Source organism: Ammodytes marinus (genome assembly GCF_949987685.1).
Source record: "Ammodytes marinus genome assembly, chromosome: 3".
Lineage (NCBI taxonomy): Eukaryota > Metazoa > Chordata > Actinopteri > Uranoscopiformes > Ammodytidae > Ammodytes > Ammodytes marinus.
The window spans coordinates 13,233,194-13,250,935 of NC_137232.1; the positions used below are offsets into that span (position 1 = coordinate 13,233,194).

At 39.4% G+C, this 17,742-nt stretch overlaps 1 protein-coding gene across 1 annotated transcript in view; it reads left to right on the top strand.

Moving 5' to 3' along the window:
- cntn5 (contactin 5) overlaps positions 1–16,411 on the top strand; it is a gene marked incomplete at both ends in the record, with an annotated part of 116,436 nt that extends 100,025 nt beyond the window's left edge. The window contains 6 exons of the mRNA XM_080024729.1: positions 9,353–9,587; positions 10,041–10,150; positions 10,649–10,835; positions 11,814–11,926; positions 13,727–13,895; positions 16,308–16,411. Coding sequence (XP_079880855.1) covers positions 9,353–9,587; positions 10,041–10,150; positions 10,649–10,835; positions 11,814–11,926; positions 13,727–13,895; positions 16,308–16,411 — 918 coding nt within the window. The remainder of the gene's footprint in view (positions 1–9,352; positions 9,588–10,040; positions 10,151–10,648; positions 10,836–11,813; positions 11,927–13,726; positions 13,896–16,307) is intronic.
- Between the last annotated feature and the right edge of the window lie 1,331 nt (positions 16,412–17,742).

Sequence of the window (17,742 nt, forward strand, 5' to 3'; positions counted from 1 at the left end):
CTCGGGATCTGTGCGGGTGCAGCGATTCTAGGTATAAAAACTTCACCAACGGCAATTACCGGAAGGAGACGGCACATTACCGCAGTTAAGTTAGCTCGTGTACAAACAGAACATTTCCTGTGCGCCTTCACATTAAAAGCCTGTTATTAGCCAAACGTTAGTTGACTTTTATTTTGAAGCCGGTAAGAACAGGAAGTTAGCGCTTTTTTCTAGCTTGAAAGGCAACTCATTCAGCTGCAGAGAGCAGTCAACAGTAGCCTAGTCTATTTACAAAGTTTTAAATAAGCCACTGAAAAGCTACTCCCAACACATTCACAACAACCTATTTAATTTATCCTAAATTGTACCAATATGTATACTTATTTATTTAATAGGCTATGTTTAATGTTTTAAAGTTTGGTTTTAATTAACAGAAGGACATTATAATAATAATTCTGAATCAGCAAAAAATTGCAATTGGCAGGTTAGATTCTTTTTTCTAAATCGCAATCAGTGCACCCCTATTAATTTTTCTACAATTATTACTGCACCCACTAGGATATCATATTAATTGTGAATCTCAAATGAGACCAGGATGACATGCTCAAAGGTAATTAGAGCAAAATGCAAGGGTTAAGGTTATGCAAGTTTTCAATCATAGCCTACTTTGTGTGCTACCAAATTTATTTTTGTGCTACTGAATTTTTTTGCTTGCTAGCACCAGTGCTACCACCTGAAAAAATAAGCGTACAGCCCTGCCTTAGACAATTCAAATTGTAGAATGTGTTTGAAACTTTGCATTGAGAAAGTAAATATTATATTAGTTACATATTAAATGCATGACGTATGAGAGAGGGCGTTAGGTCTGTGAATGTTAAGATGCTTTATTTTAGAGAACATTGTCTTGGTTTGTGAATTAAATTGGGCAAAAACGGCCACAGCTTATGCATTAAATATACTGAAATTCAACTTCCAAATTCAATTATTATTAAAGAGGACCTATTATACTACTTTTCTGGTCTTAATTTCTTGTTTTACACTGCTATAGAGCAACCTGACACGAATCACATCACAAAAAACTATGTAGATTTTCGGGAAGCTCTTTCTCTTATTTTGGCGATCCAGCACGTCCTGTCAACACTTGAGTGTGTGTGCTTCGGCAATCTCCGCTCCCTCCGCCTGTGATCGGCCATCTCCGCTCCCCTCCCCCCCCCCCCCCCCCTCCTGCAAACCCCACTCCGTTGTGATTGGTTACCTTCCTTCCGGAACACTTTCAGTGGCGGGAAGCGCGAGCATGGACCTATAAGGGCGCGAGGCAGACGCGAACAGGGAAGTGACAGCATTACCATACATGGAAACATCCGCGTGGTGACTTCACGAAGTTACATGCGACGTCACGAAGTTACAAAGGGTAGACCGCTTTGAACACGTGACTTCTCGACTGGCTAGAATAGTGTTTAGTGCTCGGTCAGCAGGGAATACGTCGAAATGCATTTAAGTCATTATTTGATAATTTAGTATGGTTAAGCATGACTATGAATCATCATAACAACGTTTATAGGTCATAAAAGTCAAAAAGCATCATAGGTCCTCTTTAAGAGCTCACTCACGTTTCCATTATAATGTTACGATGTTGAAAGTAAATCCATATGTTCATAATTCCAGTAAACATATGAGACGTTTCTAGGGCTAAAGATGACTTAAATGTCATTATCAAATTATTGCATAGTAAAGTAGGCCTTCATGACTGTTGCATTGTACACACTTTAAAAACAAACCGTTGTACTCACACTAAAGATGTTTCTAGTTTTTAACATGTGCATATGATAGTAAATAATGTGCATTGTATACTAAATTCCTCCAGGCCAGATTGAAAAAAATAATAATTGTATTCATCATTTTTAACACCACTGCAGGTCGATTTTAGCTTTGTATTACATGCAACCCGCAGACATTATAAATACAATTGCTGACATGATTTATGAGTATATTTTTATGAAATTAACATCTTGATCCTACGGTGTTTTTCAACCATTTTTTTTTCTGCCTGTGACTGTGTGAAACAAAGCAGCGTCTGCAGTATTTGAAAACCCCAGGTGTAAATGCACAGAATGGTGATTATTTATAGGATGTTGACATGATTGAATATGGGAAGAAACCCGTAGTATGTAAAAAAATATTAATCATTTAACTTATGGAAAAAAATTACTCACCAAGATTAAAACTGTAATGATAGATCCGTATGTTAATGGCATTGATCGCTGTTACGAACATTTCTGAACCCGCCGCAGGTTGAGAACAGACAGAGTTATAATCAAACAAGCTTTAACTAGATGTTGGATGAAGCTAGTGTTAACATCTGTATTTCACATTACAGTACAGACAATACTATGTGCTTAAAAATGCATTTTCTACATGTTTCTTAAGAACAACATGTATCATCAATCAGACAGTTAACAACATATGAACAAATCCTTCTGCAATAACCTTCAGAATAGCGCTGAAAATGATTATGGAAAGTTAGGTTGATGTAAGTGCTTTAGAAGTTGAGATTTTTGGTCCAGAGTATTGATAACATAACTTATGTTGAGATAATGGCTGTTTAAGATGGTTGTATAGGAGATATACACAGACACAAACAAAGACAAAGTTAAGTCAAATAAACACCTGAATGTACATTTTGGACCTTAGATGTACAAGTAGGCTATGAAAGAAGACATGTCATGAAAGTCTTAAAATTGACCAGTGCTTGAAAAAAAGCACTTTTTTTTTGCCTGCAGTGTCTAGCCCTAAATGTCAGTACTGAAACTGCAGCTTCCTCCATACATCCCTCAGGAGTTTGACTGTCACAAAGTAATAAATCCTGCATGTGAATATGACTTAATAATCATTGGAGAGGTTGCTACTGCATGTGCCATTCATTAAAAACCTTCACTTTACCACAGTCTGGGAATTCTTGTCAGACGTTATTAAGGGGGGAAAAAATCACGGTTGATGGACGACGTTAGCTCCTTTTCGGTGCCTATAAGCTCGAAGGGAAACGGTCTATTGATTTCCAGACACACACACATGATCGCATTAGTTTACAGGCAGTTGCTTTCACTATAGCTGCAGTTTTGTGCTGTGCCGGGGACCTGCTTCTGCCTATACTGTAAAGCTCACAGAACCATCAAAGAAGGACCCAATTAAAACATAGAAGAAAGTATTTTTTTAATCATATTCAGTTAAAAACATGATAAGAAGATTCCGGAGAGGTTTTTGAATTGTTTCATAGGTTTTTTGAGGGTTGATTTTAGGAGGGCGACATAACACATGTGGATACAATCTTTCACATTTCATTTGAGAAGATTTTAGGGAAAAATCCTACGGTGAACAGTTAATGGTTCAGTTTGGAGTCTAACATATAAAGACTAATGCACGCTTTTATCACTAGCAGGCTAGACTTGTTATGCTCTGGTCTACCAAATAATACAATATGTCAGCTGCAACTATAGTTTAAAATTATGTAGCACAAGTTCTGAATAAGACGAATATGGGACGAAGCGATAGGTCTGATTGGCCCGGGAATTTCTTGACCAATCTATATATTATTTTTGTGACATTAAAATGTTTTCTATGTATTTTATGATGCATCCGAATTGCCCTTTTGGGGACGATAAATACATATTGAATTGAATCATGTAACAGTCAAGAAAATTTGGTTCTTAAGGACATTTTAAACTATCAACTTTCTGAATCCAAGCACTTGCTGCTTGCTATACAAACTTCACTCTAATTAAAATATATTGTGATTTGAATCCGGCTTCGGTCAGCGTTCCCCTTTCTGCAACTTTTCAAGTCTTTAATGTCTTGCTGAATGGTTGTTGTAAAGTCCAGAAAAGCATGTCCGCCGATTCTTAGATCAGGAGTTACAGTATAGCCAGATAAAAAACAAGAGAGGCTGTTTAATAGGTCGCTTGTTTAATAGTGTAAAGTTACTACTGTAGCAATCCTTTTTATTGTAGACAAGCAATTCAGCACTACACACAGAGAGAGAGATACAGAGGTGTTAAAATAACCCAGGTGTGTGTGTGTGTGTGTGTGTGTGTGTGTGTGTGTGTGTGTGTGTGTGTGTGTGTGTGTGTGTGCGTGTGTCTGTGCAATGAACCCTATCACCTTGCTGATAGAAAAAGTCTAGAGAGATGCACATTAAATCTAGTGGGGTTAGCACAGAGGTGGAGGTTGTGTAGTGTTTCAAAGCTACAGTATCTGTAGCAGGAGATAGGGGCTTGTGAATGGGTCTCGGGTGAGTGCCCGTCATTAGGTCAAAAAGGACCTTTTTTTGTACCCCAATGTGAAATGAAGACATGGGTAGACCCATTTTCCGCAGCACTCGACATGATTGTGTCTGCATTGTGTTCAATTGGATTTAAATTCTACATTGAAAGTAGGAGCAAGTTGAACCCAGAAGAAAAGCTTGAAGTGGTGTAAGTAAGGAACAATTCAGACGTGAAAGTGTTTCTGTACACTAAAGCAGGATGCCTTTACTAGAGGTCAGAGGTTGAATTGATTATTGAAAAAAAAAACTGAAGCACCTGGACAAGATAAAGATTTAAAGCTATAGTGTGTAGCCTCTGTTGCCCCCATGAGAAATTCATGAGTAATTACAACAACACTGTCGGAGCATCTACATGAACTAAGCCTTCAGGGATCGAGCATGGATTTTATACCTTCTGCTGTACGTCCAGGGTTTTTTCTGAGCTCTTGTGCCAGTGTAGGGGGGCGACACCAGTTTGTAAAAGCTGCCATACTGAGAAATACAGATAGAGTTTTGTGGAGCTGATAGGCTTTATCAACTTTGCGATGGCTCGAATGTAACCAACTTTCATATATGAAAAAGTTACACAATATAGCTTCAAAGAAATTGGTCAAAAGGGAAATAATGTCACGGCAACAGCTAGCAATACAAGCATAACAAATAGAAGCTATATTATTTATTTATTTATTTATTATTATTCTTTCGGACAATTCCACACAATACACAATTATCTCTTTCACATCATACATCTTAATTTGTGTTGTCCGAAGGGTGACGGAAGAAGCCTAAGGCTTATCGAGTCCCGCCCCCAATTTCATCAGATTCAGAATCAGATACACATTTACTGATCACAGAAAAAATAAAAAATAAAAAAATGTTTTAAAGAAATAAAAAATAAAAAATTAAAATGAAAAATTAAAATGAAAATGAAAACAAAAAGGAAGAAAACACAATTTTGCATTTTTTATTTTTTTTTTTGTCTGTTAAGCTGCAGTCCAATACACAGTCAAATTTTCATTCTCCTTATCCATTGACCTTGCACAACTGACATGCTTTCCATTTTCCCGATGAATTTAATTACACATCGATATCCTCTCCATCCACTGTAGCCATTTTTTGGATGTTTCCTTTGATATCTGCGATGTCTCCTTTCATGCCATCGATTCCAGCGACTTTTCCTTTGATAACTGTATATTATCCAAATCAATACAACATAAACAATATGTTGATCATTTCAGGGAAAAATTCATTACTATAGACACATTTATAGATAAACTGTGGATGTTGTTTGCGGACGTATTTCCAGCACATTATGCGTGGTGTTTCATTTTCTCCTCATTGTAAGATTTCAAGAGCTTGTGTTCAAGTGTTGTTTGTTGTGTACATTGACATCACAAGCAGCACGATCATCACAGCATGTTGCATTTTAATGTGAGAAGTGGCAGGCAATTTTCTTTCTATTATATGTTTTATATCATCCTAGTATAAATAAAATGTGCAACATGTACGTTTAGGTGTTTATTTCACAAAACCTTGTCTGTTTGTGTCTGTATTTCTCCTATACAACCATCTTTTACAGACATTATCTCAACATTAGTTTTATTCAATATTCAAAAAATCTCAACTTCTAAGGCACTTACATCAACTAAACTTTCCATAATCATTGTTAGCACTATTCTGAAGGTTATAACAGAAATATTTGTTCATATGTTGTTATTTGTCTGATTTATCATACAGTGTGTTCTTAAAAACATGCCAAAAAAAATGCATTTCTAAGACCTTTACATAGTATTTTTGTTATACAATGGAAAAATGCTGTATCCAACATTTTGATTTGTGTCTTGTAAAGAATGGCAAATGGTTGCATAATTAGATAAGTATTGGAAAATGTACAGTTTCATGATGATATCTATAACTTAAATATTTGTTACCCCATTCACCTGACCAGTGTCTGGCCTTAAACAGGGTCAGACTTCACTCTGTTGAACATATGTTAAAACCATCCAAGGTCTTTAGCATTTGAGGGCAAATCTTGTTCACAGCAATTTTAAGAAATTCGCTGACACAGCTCAAAGTATAGAGCCAGCTGTGATATGAACTGCACACAGCCAGTGATTAAGATGTTGTGAATTGTAAATGTGTTCTCACCAGAGAGGCACAATGATGATTAACCTTGAATCCACAAGACTAAATCCCAATAAAACCACATTTTTTTAAATACATTTTTTATGGATGGATCTGTTTATAATATCCATAGTAACGTCATAAATCTCAACACCAAGTAGAGAGGGGTGGGGCTTTATATTATATTATATTATATTAGTATGAATTGTTTCAAAGTGGACAGCTTGGCATGCGGCCAGGTTCAGGGCACAGCATGTAGGGGAATTACTATGAGCAAATAGCCGAAGAAAATTTGCAATTGAGATCAGCTGAAGGATATATTCACAGGGGAGAGTGTGAACAGATGTGGAGGCAACTGACAGTTATTCTTGTAAGTTATTAAGTACGGTAGCCACGGCGCTAACCTTGACATGGGGGAGAAGTGGCCCCTCGGTGGCACATTACGGGGAATAACGTCCATTTCCAGATGGGACGGTGTTTGCTAGGAGACCGTTCACTATGTATAACTCAAGAGTGTCGTTTGAAGCTGGTATTACACAATGATGATCGACTTATGTTGGAAGGATAGTCAAGGGATACGTTAAGTTACACACAGCAATACTTAGTGTTTGGTTAAATGTGGACCATAATGAAGAGGTATTTTATGAAGTTATGCATGAATTTGATTAATTACAAAAAAAAATTATCAAATGAAATCTGTATTTATTTCGAATTAATGATTAAAAAAATAATAATTTGTATAAAAAAAAGAAATCAAAAGCCCAAAACATTATTTTTTGTTATTTTTAGTGACACAACTTCTTACCCATAATCCTTTAGTTTTTTTTTATGGAACACACTATAGTGTATGTTGGCAGCTTTTCAGATAAAAAAGTTATGTATTTAGTATGCTCATTTGTTTGTATACCGACATTCTTTTGCAATCAGATCAATCCACTTCTAAAGCACGAGTTAACAATAGTGGAAAATGAAATCTACTTTTGAAAATAAGGTTTCTTCTGACCTTCTCTGCCTATTGTCAACTACCAGTGAGGCTTTTAGTTAGTTTGTAGAGTAAATCAAAAAGGAAAGAACATTTTTTTAAGATGCTCCACTTCTTGTTGCGAGTGTCCTCCTTTTTCACTCACTGAATCATATTAGCTGTGCCCTACTTCTCTCTAGTTTCTAGTTAAATGATTTTGGAAATAAATCAGGACTTTGTCAGTGATCAATTGCGATGGATATTAAAGTAGACGTAGCGGGCATGTTTGGGCCCTTCTTGGCAGTCGGGGCATGTGAGCGCATCGTGGCAGCTTTCTAACTCTCCAATCATCTGTGGAGAGTGTGTCAGGGCCCTGGCTATGGTGTGTGGGTGTGGGGTTATTAAGCAGAATGAATAGCTAAACAGTCTCCGTAGCTTCATTCTTACGTCTTATTAGAGTCGACTGCGGTGAGACAAAGGTGTGTTTTTTCGTGGTGAAACCGTTAGTGAAGCCCCCACAGTCCACTCCACACTTCCACTACACTTACCTCAGTCCCTCTCTCACTGTGTTAACACCACATTTGTGACTATCTAGAGTCAATTCCCAATCCTAATTGTTTTCCAGACTTTAATGGTGAAGTCAGTGTACGTACTGTGTGCGCACTGAAAACAAATCTGGTGTCAATAAACAGCCTATGCTCTGTAAACTGTTATGTAAACGAAGGGTATGTAACACTGGATTAACACTGGATTTTTTTTCCGGCGCACACCGTACTGACTAGGCAGTGGATCGCGAGGGGATTCACTGATTTTGAAAAAAAAAAGTTTTTGACAACAAGCGTTCTCCAGAATCACTGACTCAACCTTTAACGAAATTATTCATTTATTCCCAAATTTTTTTCTAAACAACCCACAATCCTTGGCATCTCTTTAAAAACGTGTTGCCAAATCCAATAATAACTCTGATGGAACCAATTCATTTCCGCTGATCATCCCCGTAATTGGGCAAGTCATGTTGATGGGTCGTTGTTGAATCCAATCTGTACCACTCTCCTCATATCCCTCTAGACTAGACATGGCTAATTTGCCCTCAGCGGGAAATTTCACTTTGATGCCTTTCGTATGCAAATCAACACATTATGGTTGCCATAGTTCTAGTTGCCAGGGACAGGTGTACACAGGTGTTTGTCATTTATTAAATTCAGCCAAAGATGTATAATCCATGGCCGCTCACATTTTAATTAAATTGCAGCTCTCCTAATAAATTGGCATTTCATTTGATTAAGCGCCGAGCAGCTGGGGAACACGGCGGACATTTTAGGAAAATCCACAGATAAACATTGCAGACGGCAACCGAAATCTGTGTCCCCGAAAAACCTCCTGTTTATAGATAAGAAGGTAAATAGCTACAGTAAAGTAATGGGCACAACTGAGCCGGATATGATTTGTTTACTCCTCAAGATTTGACTGACTCTTTATTGACACTAAATGAGCACTGAATTGAAAGCTGGTTAGGACTAACTTTGGGGAAAAAAGTTATGTGCTTCTTGGAGAAAGAAAACAGTTTGAATTACAAAATGTGTAAACACTGCAGCTACGGTTACAGAGCTAAAGGTGCTGGAAAGCCAGGTTTGCTATTACCTGCACATTAACATTGTTTTATTTTACAAGCACTGGTAAATTTTGACGTTCAAATTCCTTTTTTTTTTCAATATTCTGAACCAAAAATCTCAACTTCTAAAGTACTTACATCAAAAATGTCAAGAATTATTCTTAGTATTATTCTGAAGGTTAATACTGAAGGATTTCATGACATGTATAAGTTAAAAAAAAATACCCGATTTACCTACATCGCCTCGGCTTAAAGTGCACCTATTATGCTTTTCCATGTTTTCTGACCTATAAATGCTGTTATAATGTTATACAGTCATGCTACAAAGACACTCTCGTATATACATTGTTTTCCTCTCTTTCCAATATATTTGTTCCAGCCCGTATCTGAGGAGTTCCAGAATGGCGAGGGCTTTGGGTACATCGTAGCGTTTCGAGCCAACGGAACGCGAGGATGGAAGGAGAAGATGGTGACATCAGCAGATTCCACCACGTATAAATACAGAGACGAGACCTTCCCTCCGCTCACTCCCTTTGAGGTGAAAGTCGGAGTTTACAACAACAAGGGGGACGGGCCCTTCAGTATAATGGTCGTCATCCATTCTGCTGAGGGCGGTGAGTGGATATTTGAGGTTGCATGAATTTAAAGGTGTAGTCAGTGATTCTGGAGAACGCTTGTTGTCCAAATCCCTTTTGGTCAAAATCAGTGGATATTTCCTCATGATCCGCTACTTGTGTGTACTGTGTGTGTGTGCGCTGAAAAAAAAAGCATAGGCTCCGTAAACAAAGGTTATGTATATAAAGGGTATGTAAACAAAAGGGGCCCACCATAGCTAGAAACATTCCTGTTTACAAAGCCTAGGCTGTGTATAAATACCAGAGTACAGACAAGTAGCAGATCGTGAGGAGATATTCACTGACTTTAACAAAAGTGATTTTGACAAAATGTGATCTCCAGAATCACTGACTACACCTTTTAAAAATAGTATTTATTTATTTATTTTAACTTCTATTGTATTATTTTCACTCGTTCTGTCATTAATGTATTCATCTTCCCCACTTTGACAGAGCCGAGGGAAGCGCCGTCTGATGTGAAAGTTTTCAGCATTTCTTCATCAGAAGTGAGAGTCACCTGGAAACCACCAAACCCCGGACCTGGGAGACCGAGAGGATATGAGGTGCTTGTAAAAAAATTGTGTGTGTGTGTGTGTGTGTGTGTGTGTTCGGGGTACACACTTGTACATTTACGCGCTGTGTGAGCGTGCTCCTTTATGCATGAGTTGAGGTTTGAGAACGGCATTTTCTTTTATTGTAATGTAGTAAAAAGTACACATTTCCCTTTGAAGTATAGTATAAAATAAGTGAAAGTATGAAGATAACACTCAAGTAAAGCAGAAGTACCTCAAATGTGAACTTAAGTGCAGTGCTTAAGGAAAGGTACTTTGTTCATTTCCACCACTGGTGTTTGTAAATAGTTTGCTTTTGTGCGGTCAGAATTTTACACACACGTACGCATGCACGCACACACACACACACACTCACACACACACACACACACACACACGTACACACGCAGACAATCACACACACACACACACACACACACATACTGTACATACATGTAAGCACATTGTCCATGAGTTGATATATGATAACAGTATGTTTTCCATCAACAGGTCAGCTACTGGAAAGACTTGGAGCAGGAGGAGTCCGGAAATAAACAGAAAACTCTTAAAAACGAGACCTCCATGATTCTGAAAGGCCTCGAGGGAAACAGTCTCTATCTGATCACAGTCAAAGGGTTTAACACTATCGGCCAGGGTCCCGCCACTGCTGCTGTTACTGCCAAGACCAGGAAAGCACGTAAGTAACCCACTGCCATGTGTACATGAGGTAGGATGTGGTAGGGTGTCCTAGAGGAAAGAGGTTCCTCCCAGTAACCATGAGGTCTTTGGTCTGATCTCCGGCACCGGACAGTAGGGTGTTAGTAGTACAACTAATGGTGGCTCCTATTACATCTACGGTGCCCACCATATCTACCATTGTGTCCTTGAGCAAGACACTTAAAACAGCTATAGAGGGGGCGCCCTTAGCTCAGTTGGTAGGGCGTCCCCCCCCCCGGGCCGGGCCCAGCAGCAGACCCGGGTTCGATTCCCGCCCGCGGTCGTTCTCTGCCCCATTTCACCTCTGTCTCTATCAATAAAGCATAAAAATGCCAAAAAATATCTTTAAAAAAAAAACAGCTCTAGAGGTGCTGTACTATGGCTGACCCTGCGCTATGACCTAGTGGAAAACTTGAAATGGAAAGAACAATTGTAATGTGCAGTGTGTAAACTATTTATATTAAGTACTGTGTAAATGTGTTGTACACTTCGGAAATGTCAATAAAAAAATGTAATTAAAAAATTAAAAGTATAGCACTTACAGTAATCACACTATACTATATATGGAATACAGGCTACCAGTTCAGTTCACTCTAGTCCAAATCCCCCTTGTAAAAAGTCTACTGATTGGCCTAGTTGGTTGAAAAGTTGTTTTAAAAGTGTGTTAGAATGTTTTTGCATATTTCAAATCAAATCAAATCAGTTTTATTTGTATAGCCCAATACCACAAATAGACATTTGCCTCAGTGGGCTTCACATTCCATACAGTATGACACCCTGCCCTTACACCCTTAGCTCGGCTGAGTAAAAACTCCCAGTAAAAAAAAAACTTCATCGGGATCTAAATAATTGAGAAATCTCAGAGAGAGTTGACAGAGTAGGGGATCCCTCTCCCAGGACGGACATCCTGCAATAGATGTCATGTATTTCCATCCATAGTGTTGTGTTCTCCCCTCAGCTCCGGCTCAGCCCCCGACCAACCTGATGTGGATCCAGGAAGGGAACAACGTGTCTCTGAGCTGGGACCCAGTGAAGGCTAAAGAGAACGAGTCTGATGTCATAGGCTACATGGTAATGATCAAGTCATGTTTGTTCAATGTCATAACCTTAAAGCAGGGGTGGCCAACCAGTCAGAGACAAAGAGCCACATTTTTTACTGTGTTACTGCAAAGAGCCACATCGTACACAAGGGTACACACAGTGGCGATTCCAGGAAATTTTGACTGGGGGTGGCCAAGGTGGGCCACAAAGTTAGAGTGGGGTGGCCATCGCACCCCTGAATGAATAGCATGTGATATGCTGTACAACCAATTCAAAGATGATTAATAATCCCAAATGCCCAAATCATGTTAGTATCCATTGTAATGTTTGTCAGAAAACTAAACCCCTGAAGGGGGGTCTGGGGGCATCCCCCCAGAAGATTTTTTTGTGTTTTTAACATGTAATCTAAGCATTCTGGTGCATTCTGGCGAAGATAATAAAGGAAAAAGTCAATATTTATTTCAGCTCAGATGAATAGTAAAATTAGCAAGACAGCATAACTTGCTAGCAGCCAGATGCCTAACAACTGCACAGAGGGACGGATGACCACTAGCTTTCGACCACATATCTTGCTAAAAAAATAAACCTTTATTTATGAAAGTCTGCCCTTGCTAAGAACATGTTACACTCGCTAACTACAAACTTTAATTTTTTTATTCAGATTTCAAAAATCTGCTGGGACACGTGCCTATACACATGCATGGGTGGCACGCATGTCACAAGCACACTTATGCTGTTTTCAAGACCTTTGCTGACCAGAGACCAGTTCTAGTGGCCACAGTCCACAAACAAAAATATAACAATTTAAAATAGCGTTTTTCTCTTACTATGCATGTTGCTTTGTGGGACTTACTTTTAGCATGGAGAGAGCTGAAGTGGCGCCGAAGATTTGAAGCCTTGAAATGCGCAAATGACACCTGGCATATAAGGCAGAATGGCCTGCCATAACGTTCAACAAAAAATATGAACTCTCCCACTCTGTTTCGGAGCGAACTTGACACAAATAGTTTACTCACGGAAAACCTCCCTCCAAGCTGAGCGGGCAGTTTTATGTTGCGTCCGCACCAAACGTTTGCAAACGTTATGTTGCGTCCTCAATTAAACATTTGCGAACAGGCATACACATAGGGCCTACATATTAATAAAATAAAAAATGAAATAATAGACAACATGTAAAACGAACATAAGAGCCGCATGAAACGTTTGCGAACATGCACACACATAGGCCCACACAAAAATAAAAAATAAAAAAAAAAAAAATTATAATCACATAATTTGATATGAACTGAAGAGCCGCACGAAGCTGGGCAAAGAGCCGCATGCGGCTCGCGAGCCGCGGGTTGGCCACCCCTGCCTTAAAGCTATAGTGTGTAACTTCTGCTGCCCCCTTGAGGAATTGTGAGTTATTACAACAACACTGGTGGTGCATCTACATGAGGTAAGTCTTTGGTGATAGAGAATGGGTTTCACACCTTCCGCTGTACGTCAAGGTTTATTCTTAGCAGTAGAATCAACAACTGAAACATTTCTTGGGGCGCCTCTTGGGATTTTTTTGAGCTCCTGCGCCAGTGTCGGGACGGCGACACCAATTTGTAAACACTGACAATCTAAAAAATACAGAGAGAGTTTTTGTGGAGCTGACAGGCAACCCATGAGCTTTCGGGACAAACAAAGAATTATTTGAAAATCAATTTAAAATCTTAAAGATGGAGACATAATGCAACAATTTCAAGTACTGTACTTCCATCAAGCCCTTTCCAGGTCTTTCTTACCCTGCACACTACACTCAAGCTTGTGCCCCTAATGTAACTCTATGCACCTGTCCCGTAGGTGTTACTTAAACAGGACGGAAGAGGCCACAACCAAGTGACCAGAACCATCAACCCATCCACCCTGCTGTCGCTGCCCGAGGGAGGGACATACATCATAGAGGTCCGGGCCCTCAGTGAGGGGGGAGAGGGAACACTCAGCTCTCAAGTCAGACTGGTCACCTCCTCTGGTAAGATTTAAAGTCCCCTGTAAACTCAAATCCACACCATCCTTCTAACTATGTAATGTGGGGCGTTAGTTGCATGATAGTAAAGCATCTGAAAAAAGAGTTTATAGGCATATTTATCAATCCAATTTAAAGATACTGTCGTTTAAGTTTGATAAACTTTACAGTGAATTCGGTTTAGATGAGGTGGGGCTATAGTCCGGTTCTTATGACACAGTAAGTATTTTTGAACCAATCACAGCAGTTATCTGCTTGAACGTTCTATTAAAACAATGGCTGTTTCCTTGGAGACTGTTTGATATGGCCACGCCCACACAGTCCTGTCAAACGGTCATGAACGACCCCCCCAAAGGGTCCCGACCCTCACTTTGGGAAACCACTGCATTACATCACCTCTGAAAATCCCATCTCTATGCACAGGCTGCTTTCTCATTGAACCAATGTTATGTTCTGCCCTTAATTGACTCGCCACAGCTGTCGTGAGCGCCAAGTTTTCTTTTAGTTAATACTGTTTTAATTACCTCACCCACACAAGCCTTCCCTTTTATTACACAGACAATTAACTTCCCAGCAAAGAGGACGAACTGAGAGTTTGCAGTCCTAAGCGTGTGGCATGCCTGGCCAGATATTAAAGGTGGAGTCAGTAGCCCCTTTTACACAGAGATTGTGGCATATTGACGGAACAACATCACTCCAATATGCCGGCTTTGCTTGCTTCTGTGTTATTTACACAGAACCAAGCAACGCCGGCCTGCTGGCGCATCAGTAGTCCCTTTTACACAGCGCTCCGGAATGAAAGAGGTGCTTGTAAACAGCGTCAGGTGTGACGTAAACATTTAGCGCCGCGCCGGTCAGCTGCTTTACAACAACAACAATGGCCGGTGAATTGAGAGCAGAAGTGCTGGAGCTTGCAGTAAGAGGGCCGTATTTTACTGTCCCCCACGATGTGCCAGTTGATCTCGCTACGCGCTGAGTCCAACATCACTGGGACAGTTAACCAAACTGACTAAATCAATCCGACCGCTTCACCTCTGTGTGTGTGTGTGTGTGTGTGTGTGTGTGTGTGTGTGTGTGTGTGTGTGTGACAGGTTGGTTGTGAGCGAGTCTCTTTGTGAGGGCAGCGATCTGCCAATCAGACATACACATACACACAGTGTGTGAAGTCACGTTACTGTAGACAGAAATAAAGTGTGGATATACGCTCAGACTTAGGATAATAATAGCGGCGGCGGAATGTGTTAGCAAAACAGTAGCTCTGTGGCTAACAGCTGAGCCGGAGCCTTCAGTCAGCTGAAGCAGACAGTCTAGCGGGGCGAGCAGACTATTCCCCCGTTACTAGGTCGACCTTCAAGCTGAACAAGAGCCCTCCGATTTTTTAGATCAATTTATCTGGGTTTTATTATGTTTTAATTATGTTGGTCAGTTTGACCAATTTTTGAAGTGTCTAAGTTTGGATTAGCACCGGAGCACTTTAATTGTTTTACCTGCTGTATGTAACTGTCCCATTTGTGTTTGTGTCTATGTTATGTCCTAACTGTGTGACGGAAGCTCACTTTTTAAACTGCAACACAAGTTTACCTACGGGTATGAATAAAGTAACCTGAACCTGAACCTGAACCTGAGTCTCCATCTTGTCTTACTTTAGCAACAGTAGAGTAGTCCCTCTTTCCCCACTCCACACTCCTGTAGAACAATTCATTTTAAAACATCAATATCAGTTGATGTGTAGAGTGAATGTAGAGTGAATATAGAGTTATTCAGCATTAAAAATGTATGTCTGCCTTTTCCGGTATTTTGTTTAGCGTCTTTGTTTTCATCATATTGACTCGCCCCACTCCCCCTGTTCTATTAGGTGTCCGAACAAAAATAAACCAGTTTTCAGTGCTATATCTTCACAAGTTGTTCATTGTCTGATTTATGATACATTTTATTTAAAAAAAAAAAACACAGATGGATACAGTAGATAGATGAATCTACTGTCCAATGGGTGGATGGATAGATAGATAGATGGATGGAGGGAGAGAGGGAGGGATGGATGGATGGATGGATGGATGGATGGATGGATGGATGGATGGATGGATGGATGGATGGATGGATGGATGGATGGATGGATGGATGGATGGATGGATGGATGGATGGATGGATGGATGGATGGATGGATAGATAGATAGATAGATAGATAGATAGATAGATAGATAGATAGATAGATAGATAGATAGATAGATAGATAGATAGATAGATAGATAGATAGATAGATAGATAGATAGATAGATAGATAGATAGATAGATACTTTATTCATCCACCTGGGGAAATGTATTTTTTTATAGCATTCATATAAAACCAAAAAGTTTTTTTCCAAAATCTTTTCCGTTCATCAATATTACCAAACTGCATTTCCCCTTTCTCTCTTCTAGGTGTTCGAGCGAAGAGCCACCAGTGTTCAGTGCACGGCCGGCCACAGACTTTAACATGGACTGCTCTGCTACTGCTTCTCCTGGTGCCTTCTACTTCCTGCTGAGGCCATTTTGTGCCAAGCTCTAAATATTTTTTCCGTGGAGGGAGTGACCGGTCTTTCGCTCCCGTATTCCCCGAAGACTGCCTGCTTTGCTTTGGCCTTACCCATCTCCAAACGGGGCCGCGGACATTGCCAAAGGGGGTTTTCAGTATGACAACGGCTTTTTAAAGTTCATAGTTAACATTTTTTTTATTATTATAATTTTTTTTTTGGCCCCTGGATATTTGATTTGCAGTCGTCTTTCCAACATGGCGATATAGTTGTCTACTGTAGTATTCATCATGTGGAAAGATATGTTCAATCATTTAAGGATGGAGAGCAATTTCTGGAGAACGCTTGTTGTCAAAATCACTTTTTGTCAAAATCACTTTTTGTCAAAATCGGTGAATATCTCTTCACAATCCTCTACCTGTCCTTACTGTGTGGCCACAGTAGCTAGCTACATGCTCGTTTACAAAGCCTAGGTTGTGAATTAACACTGGATTTTTATTCCAGCGTGCACACAGTATGTACAGGTAGTGGATTTTGAGGAGATATTCACTGATACAGTATAAAAAAAAAATCACAACAAACATTCTCCAGAATCACTGACTCCACCTTTAATTTACCATCACGTGTTTCTTCTCATTGACTGACTCTCTAACCATTTTTGGATGTTTTTTTCCGAATAGCTCTGGGCCTATCAGAGCATGAACAATTCCCTGGGAAGCTGCTGTAGTAGTAAAACATGGGATAAGCCGGCCTGTTTCGTTTCCATTACATTTTTTTTTTATCTGCGTCAATTTACCCCATGGCTGCCTAGCAACAAGCAATGCAACATAAGCTCGGTAGAGATAAAGTGCATTGTTTTCTTATTCCATTGAGGAGACGGAAAAATGAACTTTTTTATGGAAACCAAGAATCTTACTATTTCCAAAACTTTGTACGTTGTGTTACCTTTAGAGAAATAACAACACAGTGGTTGTGTGTCTAAATATGTTGAATTCTAATGTTTTTTTTGGTAGTGATTTAAACAATGCCTGGTGGGGGGACATAGTTTGTGGACAGTTGGATTGTATGGAAACTAAGGCAACAGTGCCCATTAGACAAAGACAACTCTGTAAAGACTCTTGGTATCAGTACAAATAAATGTGATGTATATTTTTTAAATGCTTGTTGTTGTTTGTAATTTCTAACCTTTTCAGAAGAGATATCCATGACAAGGACCTAGGGGTAGAAATGACAATTATTTTAGTTATTGATCAGTTTTTATATTATTTTATATTGAAGAAATGTTACATATAGCAACTTTGAACTATCCTTTAACAGCGTGGTTGACCAATCAAATTACACCA